The sequence below is a fragment of the Bemisia tabaci genome, chromosome 1 (genome assembly GCF_918797505.1).
Source record: "Bemisia tabaci chromosome 1, PGI_BMITA_v3".
Lineage (NCBI taxonomy): Eukaryota > Metazoa > Arthropoda > Insecta > Hemiptera > Aleyrodidae > Bemisia > Bemisia tabaci.
Window position 1 is genome coordinate 57,188,575 of NC_092793.1, and position 12,031 is coordinate 57,200,605.

Here is a 12,031-nt window from a genome sequence, read left to right on the forward strand (position 1 = left end):
ATGTATGTCCAATATTAACAGAGATTTGAAAAGCATGGTGTATGATGCCATCCACCACTTGAGAGTACACCATTACTTCTTCCAAGTGATACGCACATTTGTACTAGCTGCTCAACTTAACACATAAATGAAACCAAAGTGGGCGAAACCATGATACACACCACCATGATGGATGACATCATATACCATGTTTTTCGGTAGGCGATATTGATATCTGATTGTGTGTATTGGTCGTGAAAATGGTGCCTGGACGTATCTTAGTATCTTTTGCTGGCTTATGACCAGAAATCATCAAAACACAAATCTGTGACTAGGACAATAGACCAACCGTATTATCCATACAAATTTATGGTAGAGCGCTTCGAACTAAAAAGAGAGAAATGACAATTTGTTGTATTATAACTATACAGGGTGTTTCAGACCACCCGTACCAGGCCTTTTTCTCGGTTGGTTTAGGTCGTACGAAGTCGGAGACCGCGGGGTTGAATAGGGAATCGACCCCAAGGAATCCGAATTTCGTGGTCTCGAAACCCCCCCACCCCCCTTGGGGGGTAAAGGGGGGGTCACGATGCTAAAAGTCACGGTTCCCGACCGAATTGCGGATGGATCGCATCAGAATTGAAAAGCACGGAAAATTTCACGTGGAATTGACCCCTAAAAATCCAAAATCAGACCATCCAAGGCCCAAAAATGACCCCTAAAGAGGGGGACAGTACCCCCTCCATAATTTCTCTTTGGTCTCAAAATTGACGTAAATTCTCCAGAAAAAGACGGATTCCCAGGTAATCGACCTCGAGAAATCCAAATTTCATGGTCCCGAAGCTCCTCTAGCCCCCCTTGAGGGGTAAACGGGGGGGCCCAATTTTAAAAACCGGGGCTCCTTTCCGAATCGCAAATTGATTGCATCCAAATTGAGGAGCAGAACACATTTACATCTTAAGTGACTCCTAAGAGTTCTAGTAGACCCCCTGAATGGCAGAAAGTAACTCCCTGAGTAGGGGGGCTTCGCCCCTGCCAAAAATTTCTCAAGATTCCTCTTTGGTCGCAAAATTGACGTCGATTCTCCAGAAAAAGACGGTTTCCCATGTAATCGACCCCGAAGAGCTCAGGGAACATGAAATTTAGAGTCCTCGGGGTCGATTACATGGGAAACCGTCTTTTTCTGGAGAATCGACGTCAATTTTGCGACCAAAGAGGAATCTTGAGAAATTTTTGGCGGGGGCGAAGCCCCCCTACTCAGGGAGTTACTTTCTGCCACTCAGGGGGTCTACTAGAACTCTGAGGAGTCACTTAAGATGTAAATGTGTTCTGCTTCTCAATTTGGATGCAATCAATTTGCGATTCGGAAAGGAGCCCCGATTTTTAAAATTGGGCCCCCCCGTTTACCCCTCAAGGGGGGCTAGAGGAGCTTCGGGACCATGAAATTTGGATTTCTCGAGGTCGATTACCTGGGAATCCGTCTTTTTCTGGAGAATTTACGTCAATTTTGAGACCAAAGAGAAATTATGGAAGGGGGTACTGTCCCCCTCTTTAGGGGGTCATTTTTGGGCCTTGGATGGTCTGATTTTGGATTTTTAGGGGACAATTCCACGTGAAATTTTCCGTGCTTTTCAATTCTGATGCGATCTATCCGCAATTCGGTCGGGAACCGTGACTTTTAGCATCGTGACCCCCCCTTTACCCCCCAAGGGGGAGTTAGGGGGTTTCGGGACTACGAAATTCGGATTCCTTGGGGTCGATTCCCTATTCAACCCCGCGGTCTCCGACTTCGTACGACCTAAACCAACCGAGAAAAAGGCCTGGTACGGGTGGTCTGAAACACCCTGTATTTTGACTTAATGAAAAAATAAAATAACCACAGCCCAATAGATCCCATAAAAAACGTCTCAATATTAAACCCTAGAGCCCAGATATTTCTTACTGGTAACTTATTTACAGCTTAGATGTATTTGTAGGTAAGGGTTGAAAAACTTCAGACAATTTGTGTTCAAGAGTGATACAGATCGCTTTTTTCAATTTTTCCATTCTTTTGCGACTATCTAGTGAACACTGGAACTCAAGTTACGCCTGAAGATAATATTGTGTAAGAAAAAATTTAAAACACAGAATGCTCATGATGATTGGTAAATTATTTTGTGGGCATTCTTCGAAAGTGAGTTTCCTTACTTTTAACAAATATTCTCACATATGTCCCGCTTCGCTACCTTTCAAAGGTCTATGTCTGAGACTATCAGGTTCTGAAGTTCATTTCGAGCTGAGAAAAAAAAGAAACATCAATATTAGATGGGAGCAAAATACAGCAATAAGAGGACAGAAAAGTTTCAAATCACTTCAGTTTTGATCATTTATTTTTTGCGATAAGAATGATTACTTAATTACATTTGAAAACTGACTCCTTATTTCAGGAAGTTTTAACTAATTGACCAACAAAATGCAAACTGCCTGAGCAGAACACTCCTCCTTAGTCTTGTACTGGTACTCATTAGAGCTCAAAGTTTTGACTCTAGTTGAAATCTTTTGACTTTTTGTCCTTGTTTTCCCTGCAAAATAATGTAGACCCAGCACTATTTTACCACCTTGTTACATACAGTTTTAGGCTACGTTTCTTAGTGTCTTTTTTCTTGGTTGAAAATTTTTTGAGTACATACCTTGAAAATATGATGTATCATGTAGATCATCTGGATTAGGCACGAACGGTGGTACAGTATTCAGCAAGTTATCCCAGTCTATGTGGTTGAATAGAGGCATTGATCGTACTTCAGCCCCAGCAGGTCGCAAATTAGGATCCTGCGTTAGCAGTTGATCTATAGCTTGCATTGCCTCACAGGAGAGAGCATCATCTCCGTCAGGCCATTCCATTCCTACCACAAAAATAGTAATACTTAACTGGAGCTTATGTATGGTCTTGAAATGAAAAGCAGCAAAAGAAAAAATAAACATAATGAATGCCAATATGTTTGACTGAAATTAATGACTTCGGTCAGGGTCAACCAATTATGGCAATAGTTTGCTACAAAAAGGAGTATTACGATGAAATTTTCCAAACAACAAAGCCAATTGAATAAAAAAAGACATGAAAAGCTAATGATTGCATGGAAATTGAACCATCATACCAGTTTGACATCAAACTGTAAAATTTTTGTTCCTCAATAAAAATTTAGAACACGGCAGTGTCTTGACCAAATTAAGGAAAAAGTGGGATTATTTCATTTCAATTTTTTAACCACATCTTAGGTCTGATTTTTTAAGAAAAGAAAAAAAAACCTACTTTTAAAAAATTGCTCACAATTAAAGTAAAAGGACAATGGCTACAATTAAAACAAGACAAAGCTGAGGGTCTTACTTTTGTTTAGTATATTGTCGAAGACAATTGTTGGGCTCTCTCCATTGAAAGGTGGAATACCAGTCATGAACTCATAGAGACAGACACCTAAAGCCCACCAGTCTACTCCAGAGCCTGAAATGTCAAAAGAATATAAGGGAGACAATTTTTAAAGAGCAAAACTCAACAAAAATACAGAGAGTGTGTGAAATTCTGAAGTTAATTGCATATGATGGGCTTTTGAATAGGAAGTGAAACTATAATTGAAAAAACTAAAGCTTGTAAATTTAAATAAAATGAAAAGTAATCTGCAAAGAATTTTTCAATGCTTCTGCCATTTTTCTTGTGATTGAGTGCTAAATTTTAAGAGTGCCTTGTCATCACAATTAACAATAGAACATCTTCAGTGACCATTAAGTTTCCATTTTTTCACATTGATTAGTTGGAAAAATTCGAAATTGAAGGAAATGGAGAGAGTGAGCTGAATGTCACAAGTTTAACTCGCTGCTTGCAACGTCAGGTTCATGAGCAAACACTAGCAAACACTGATGTTGGACACTGAGGTCAGCGTTAGCAACCTAATGGCGACAGTGCTTGAATGCAAACTTTGGGCTAAGAAGTTTTTTAACCCAGGTTTTGGGTTTTTTTTTAAATCAATGTTTCACTGAGAACTTAGAATGATAGAAGCGCATCAAGTTTCAACCATGAGAAAGAGGTTTGAAGTATTATTCCTCAACTAGACTTAATGTTAAGTACTAAGTGACCATTTCCAAGTTCAGAATATTTTTTCTTGACTTGTAAATTCTTAACAGGAGAAAATTTAAAACTTGGTAAATACATGACTACTCCTAACTCATTTGATTTAAAAATGCAACTTGATGCATTTCTGTTATACCTGGTCCGTGTTGCCTAGTATTTTGAACAAAGCTTTCTGAAAACATGATTATTAGCAGAAATACAGTATCAAAAGCAATACTGGAAACAGTTCAGAAACATATATGTATTAAGTTGTTTACCATGATCTTTCTTCAACAGCAGTTCAGGTGCTAGATAGTCAGGAGTTCCGAGGATACGACTATCACTTGCTTGTTTTCCTTTCCTCAAGGACTTGGGGGTCCTGAATGGAATGTTCCTTTTAATCACGTTTGGAGTCCTTATAGGGCTCATTGCAGATTCGTCCTGAAACCGCAACATGATAACAAGAATGAGACGTACAAAGTCTGATAAATATTCTTACATTTTTGCTCCAGGATATTCCTAGTCTTTGAAAGTTATGATTCTCACTTGGACTTCATTTTGCAATAAGCAACTGTATACTATTTCTGACTCATCCAATGAAGAACTTATCCATGCAAGGAAACATATGGCACATGCGTTGATTCTAAAATGTAAAATATAGTCTAGTTCATGTTCTTGCAAAGTTTCTTTGCAAGTCTCTTCTTTGCAAATCACTAGTGATTTGTAATACTTCCTTCCTGACCCAGTAAAGAATTTATCACATTTATCTTTTCTTTACAGGTGAACTAAATTTTGTAATAAGATACATACCAACATTTCTGACTCACTTTATGAATAAACTGGCACACTTTTGGTGGTTTGCAATTTCATTCACATTTTGTCATACTCAGGGTAACAGTAAAGGCACCTTTGAACAATTAAAATAAGGAATGCGAAAATAAAGGCACGGAATTTTCTGAAGATAATGAACTGAATAAAAAATTTTAATGAACAATTTGCGATCAGCTGCGATTAAGCTACAAAAAACGAACAATACCATTGACTGATGATCCATAGAGGTTACAGATGACATTGAAACATCATTTGGTAATGCAAATCTTGTTGATTTGACCACTGGAATGGAGTCCGAGTTAAATTTAAGAGTGGAGTGGAGAACAGGGGTTGAAAACATGACACCTCCGGTCGCTCCTACATATTCGTCTGAAACAAACCTGAGAAAAAATTTACATGAGTTTGTAGAGTATGAAGAAAAAAGTGAGAATCTCTTAAATACTTCTGGCAAGGTATCTCATGTACTTAGATGCAGCTTGTATTTTAAAAAGGTTTGACTAAGACAGTAGAGTAATTTTGACTATTTCTGAACACTGAAATTCACACTCAGCAGCAAAAAATTCAAACATACGAAAATTGAAAGATTAGACGGTAAAGATGTCTCTCTTTTTGTCTTCTTTTCTAAGTTTGTGAAAAAAACTTTGACTTTTCCAGATTTTCGGGTTGCTTTACCAAGTTTTTCAGACTACTAAGAGGGTGAACAGACAAAAGATCCTGTGATTGGTTATACACATTCCATTATAATAGCAATTCAATAGACAATTAACAAGTTTTCGTAAAAAAAAGTGCCAATTATATCTAATTGTATGGAGGAACATTTGAAAGTGCATCTGCAGTGAAAAAAATACCTCTGTTTGAGGACACTCTTTAGTGGAGATTGAAAAGATTGCTCCGAAGCGACAGAAGGTTTATGGTTGGGAGTGGTGTTTGTGATGTCCACAAGGCTCAAATCTTGCGTCAAACCAGAATGCAGAAAAGGGGATGAAGTGTCATCACTGCCACAAAGTCGCTTCCTTTTTCGAAGAACACTTGGACGTTTGAAGGATCCTCTGTAAACATAAGAACATAAATTAACAAGGCAGCAGAGAGTAAGAAAACCGGAAAGAGAAAAATATAGCAGAAACAATTTTCTTTGCTTTCCTGTGAAAAATCAATTACTAATAAAATATTTTCTTAATTCTCAGCAAGCAAATAAAAGATTGTAACGTACCTGGTAGTGGATAATGGGGACGGAGTGAATACGCTTTGATTAGCTTGTTGTTTGCATGTACAGTTCCCGTTTTGATGACCATTTTGAGAACACGAAGTGCAAGTGACAAAAGATAATACTGTTGAGCTTAGATTGGTTGATGCTTGAGTAGAGGACAAATTCTCTGTAGATAGAAATAAGTCAACACCGGATAACTGACTGTCATTCATCAGGGATTTTGGAGTGCTGAATGGAGATGGGGAACTGAACCGGTCCTGCAGCATCTTTTCATGAGAGCCCTGACATAGAAAATGATGAATGTCAAAAAATGAAACCATGACATCTTACAAAAAATGAAATAACTTTGTTTCCCTCCATCAGATTTACGGAAAACTGAGGTGGGTCTGTCCCTTTTGTGTTTCTTTGCACAGTAATAAATCCTGAGCTTAAAATGCAATGGTAAAAATCATTCTTGACAAATGTTTGTAGACTGGCAAAACAAGTGTTTGTGTAGAAAATTTGTGAAACATGGGGCGTAGAGGCAAGAGAAATTAGTATTCTCCTGCTTCTGGCAGCTTTTTTTTAATCTCAATCATAAAAAAACTGAACTTAGACCATGATGAAAACATTTTGATGAGACAGACTGAAAGGCCAGAACATGGTGATTCTAAACCCATGGTGCTTGAACAGCGGAAATATGCGGTGGTGTAGAGAAAGAGGTAGAAATTGGAAATGGACTAACCGACAACGGTCAGACCGATTGCTAAGATGTAAGACGCATGTTCAAAAAATCACTATTGGTGTTACTACTAAAAAAAGACCCTTAATCCTCTGCTTCAATGAACCAGAATAGGTTCAAAAACAGATAATCATGGTTTGCAAAGGCCAAAAAACTGTTAAATGATGAACAATAAGAACTTCTGATTGAAAAAAGGCAACTGTAAAAATATCTTACGAATGAAAGATGAGATGTCAATGAGAGAAGTTGACCTGGGGTCCTGTTCGAAAATTTATTTGGTGTACCATTAACCAAATCTGACATCTCTAGGTCTGAAAAAAGATAATAGGATTAGACAAATTAGTAAGGGCAAAAGTGAGTCACTGTTGGATGTGCATATTTGATATAAAATTTGTTTGACTCTTAACATGATTTTACGACTGAAGTTGGTCTAAAAACTTCCTAAAACTGTAATTGAAAATTAGTATTCATAGGGGACGTTTACAAAAAATGTAATGCTAAATATCTTATTTTTTTGCTCCTGTAACACAAGAGCAACCCCTTCTCCGCCCTTACAGTAATACATATTTTATGAAAAACTGGGCTGAAATAATTTCATAAATCTTTCTAGATCAAATTTTTTTTTTTTTTGGGGGGGGGGGGAGGAGAGTGGTATTTTTTTAACTCATTGTTCCATTTTGTATGCATAGAGCATTTTTTTTAAAAAAAAGCCAGATAGGCTATGGTCCTTCTGTCAGCATAAACTAAAAAAAGTTCTTGGAAGTAATGACATTTTGAACCTGCGAGAGTAAAAATACATAAATAAATAAGTTGTCACAAACCCTTGTGATCCAAGTTTATTCGACAAAGTCCGAAGTCTGTTAATTTCACATGGCCTTCAGCAGATATCAACATGTTGTCGGGTTTCAGATCCCTATGAACGATGCCGTGACTGGAAGAAAAAAGACCAGAAAAATACAAAAGTGAATAATACGTACTGAAAGTCAAACATTCTTTTTTAAAAGTATTTCTTTCCTTTTTGAAAAATAAAAAAAGACAAAATAATTGATTACTAATCAGTATGTGCCCAATTGATTGGTGGAAACAAAATGATAATTAGACTGAGCTAACCGAGTTTAGCCTAAATTCATTCGACGTTACCTCATTTTCTCTGATGATTCATTTCTAAAACAGAAAATCAAGCAAAACTGAAACTTGAAATTTTGACTGTATGTTCTCCATTATCTGGGTTAAATTCACCAAAGGTTATACAGTTAAATAAATTCAGTACCTGGTGTAAATAGGACATGAGAGAAAAGGAGGCAAAGTGAAATGCAGTTGGACTACATTTTGCAATTGGGAACTACAATTGCTGGCTTAGTTTAGGCACATTGTGTATACCATTATTTTCCCTATGTGCATAAATGTTTTCACGGATGAGCTAGAAATTGTAGTTTCTAATTGCAAAATGTAGTCCAAATGAAATTCCTTGCTATTTTTTTACAATTTACATGATTTTAATAAGAATAAAAACAATTTAGGTACCCATGTAAGTACTGCAAAGCTAAAGCTACTTCTGCCGTGTAGAACGTTGCCATTTTTTCTTCAAAGAATCCAAAAACACTGAGTAAAGATTTGATATCACCTCCTATCATGTACTCCATCACCTTAAAAACAAAAACAAGAAAGTATTGAAACAGCAATAATAACAGGCGAGTCTTAGAGATGGAGATAAAAGATATGAATTATTTTAAAATTACTACACCCGAAAAATTTTACCGTTTTTGCAAGTAAGATTTATTTACATACAGAAGAGATTCTGTTTTAGTAATGAGCAATTATGAGGTTTGACTTGTTTCTGTCAACCCATTACTTGCACTGTGGCGCATCAATTTGTGGCCCCTCAGTCATTTAGATGATTTATTACCCCCTAAAGGACCCAAAACTGAGTTCCTTACTAATGATTGACATTTGAGACTCAACTCTTAAAAAAGCTTTAACTTTTCAGATCTTTACGGTTTCCTCTTTATTGAGTCACATTAAACCATTTTCACTGGTTTTTGTGGTTTTTCGGTTTGGTTAACATACTGGTGCTCTGGCCTTTACTTAATTTCAATCATTTCCAAAAATATTAAATTTGTAGGTTTCTGAGAAATTTATCCCAGAAAATACAGTGGAAATCAGATACAATGACTCTATAAGGACCGGCCTGTTTTGGTCGTTATATCCGATTGTCGTTATAACCGATGCACAAATACACTGAGTCAATGGGAAGTCAATCACGGGTACGACCAAATCGCTCGTCGTTATGACCGATATGTCCTTATAAGCGATGTCGTAATATCCGATTTCCACTGTACTCCGATGCCTTTAATGTGAGTGTATTTTAGTGTCCTTCAAAATAAACTGTGCTTTTACCAAGTTGTTTCTTCAATGAGCCAAGATTTCTGCTGTGGGTATGGTCACCCATTTTAGATACTGTCTCATGTCAGTTAAGCTGAACCAATTCTGCCGAAGTTCTGAGGAAACTTAGCTTCACAACAAAGCTTAAAATCAGAGAATCCTACATTTTACCTCAGGAAATGGAATTATTTGTCAGTGATATAAACTTACCAGGAAAACATGTGAGGCTGTTTGCAATGAGTAAAATAACTGCACGCAAAAAGGACTGCTGGATAATGCAAGAGCATTTCTTTCTGAAACAACTATCAAGGAGAGAAAATATTACTAATAATCATATATACTCGAGAAAGACAGCTGACTTTGATACTGGAATTTTAAAGAAAAAAGTTTACTTGTCGAGTTCAGCCATGTAGTATAAACTAATAAAAATAGCAACCTTAATCAATGCTGACATACCTAATGTAAAAATAAAAGAGGTCCATGATATTAATTTTCAGTTTTTGATGCTAAATGCCTTTGACGCCTCTAAGAGCAACAATTCAAGATTTCAAGCCATAATTTACTTTATTCATTATAACCAAGCATTTGCAATTATTAGTCCCCGAGGCTGACAAAAATGAAAGCTTTATATCTTCCACAAATTTGCGATTTAGCTTTTCCTAACGGTGAAATTCTCTTAGAGAGTTGAATTTTGAAATTGTTACCCACATTCTTTGCATTAGAAGATGAGGAATTGACCCCTTTTAGCTGTGGTTTGATTAATTCATATTATTTTTTTTCACCTTAAGGTCTGTACTGCCTGGCTCCAGGACAAATAAAACTATATGCTTCTTCGGAGGGAAAGAGGATCTCCTGCCTCTATTTTAACATTTACAGTGAAAACAAGAATCTCCATAAATATTTTTTAGGTACCTTAATTTAGAAATGCATAAACTTTTTCCGCATGCACCGTATTGTGAACTTCCCTGCAAGTTTGAAAAGTTGGGAAATCTATCTCAGATTTTATTTAAGTTAGAAGATATGTTTCAAATGCACAAGTAATCGAGTATTCGAGACCATGCGTGGAGGAAAGCAAGCCTTATGAAAAAAATTTAAAGTTATGACAGTTGAAAAATACCTTGACTTATCATATTTTTGTGGATCATTTCAGATTTCTTCATGACTTTGATTGCATAGACTTTGTTACGGTTGGTTTTCTTGTGGCCGAGAAACACTTTTCTGGAAAAAAGAGATGAGAACTTTAGTGCTTGATGAATGCACAGATATGGAGATAGTTAATTCGATTTCAAAATAAAGGTAACAAAATATCACATTGAAATCTGCATATTTAGATTGGCCTGAGTAAAAATGAGGGCATTTTCAGGCACACAGAGAATTTCAACATCAAATCCTGGTGAGGCATTGCCAGCCTAGAGTTCCGCATTGTTGTTTCTTTTAGGTTGTCACAAGTTTTTGTCTTCTGGTGCATCTCTTTTCACAATACTTACCCTCTACCTGTTGGTTGCAAATATATTGCCAACCATTGTTTTATGGTTTTTAGAATTTTCAATTATTTCTATGGATTCCACTTTAGTTCGCAATCTGAATGGAAAATGCATACAATTTTAAGTGGGCACATTGGTAAGTAATTAAATATTACAGGAAAGCTTTAAAGGAATCAGCGAGCTTGATGATACATTAAGTACCAATGTGCTAACTTGCGATCATAAATATTTTTTATCAGGATTGCAAGCTGATTCCGATGAAAGTTGTAGCCAAAGGGCATGAAAGCAATACCATAATAAACTGATGTTTAATTTTCTGCTGGTAGCAATGTGTTTTGTGTCCTTGCAAGCTAGCAGTGGGTACACTATACTTGTTATTGACGTAAATGCTATAGATGAAATTGACTAACACACTAAAAGACAGATGAAAGACAAAATGACTTAGAGAATCAAAATGTCTTACCCAAAAGCTCCTCGACTAATGGGTTTGATCACTTCAAAGTCACTGATTTGAGGAGGCTGAAACAAGTTAAAAGATGAGGATTAAGATTGGCTGCAGTAAAACGAAGACCTTCTCATGAGGACATTAAGACTCTCATACAGAACAATGATAGACATGAAATCCAAGAAAATTCATTAAATTATACTCTGAATGATCCATGTAGATGAAATTTTTTCAAAAGATTCTATCTGACTGATGGCACTCTCAAGTGGTTACAAGACAGATCAGGATTGAGCCATACAAATGTGTATTTTGAATAAAACTTTCAGATGGAAAGTCAGTAAATATTATCAATCGAAAATTAATGAGGGAAATTCTCACCTTTGCACTGCTTGTAGTTTGAGAGACAATCTTTTGAAAAATAGAGCTCTCAGTGGACTGCGGAGGGGGCATGCTTTCGAAGTGTCCATTACTGAGTTTGTCAACTGCACAATTCATAGCGGGGTCCATCGTGACAAAAAAGAAGTATGGTGTATTTATAGTCGATTGTAGTTTGAAAGCACATGGGCAGATAGAAACGAGAAAGAAATGACAGTAAAAAGTAACGAGAATGTACACCTGCCATGCGGTTGTTTACAAAATTTGAAAACAGTTACAAGTTGCCAGTGAGCAGCTGATAAGAGAAGCTCAGAAATCCAAAATTTCCGAAATCGATTGTGCGATCGGTGACTTTAGATGCCATCTAGAAGAGAACGTTGAGCCAACTGTTGAGGAAATGACGTTCCTCGAAAGTATTTGCAGTCGCAAAAGACATCAAAAGTTAGTTATAATTTTGCAAAAAGTAATCAAATATCAAATTATGAGAGCTTTTCGCAAATAAATTATGTTTATCGCTAATTATTGC

At 36.6% G+C, this 12,031-nt stretch overlaps 1 protein-coding gene across 1 annotated transcript; it reads right to left on the reverse strand.

Moving 5' to 3' along the window:
* Window positions 1–1,829: 1,829 nt before the first annotated feature.
* gwl (serine/threonine-protein kinase greatwall) lies at window positions 1,830–11,807 on the reverse strand. The gene is made up of 14 exons (XM_019060289.2): window positions 11,509–11,807; window positions 11,149–11,204; window positions 10,319–10,419; window positions 9,412–9,503; window positions 8,344–8,465; window positions 7,641–7,750; window positions 7,036–7,130; window positions 6,102–6,379; window positions 5,740–5,940; window positions 5,097–5,271; window positions 4,339–4,501; window positions 3,344–3,457; window positions 2,649–2,861; window positions 1,830–2,254 (listed from the first exon to the last, which is right to left on the reverse strand). The coding sequence occupies exons 1-14, from the start codon at window positions 11,635–11,637 to the stop codon at window positions 2,208–2,210; spliced, it is 1,896 nt and encodes a 631-aa protein (XP_018915834.2). The 5' UTR covers window positions 11,638–11,807; the 3' UTR covers window positions 1,830–2,207.
* Between the last annotated feature and the right edge of the window lie 224 nt (window positions 11,808–12,031).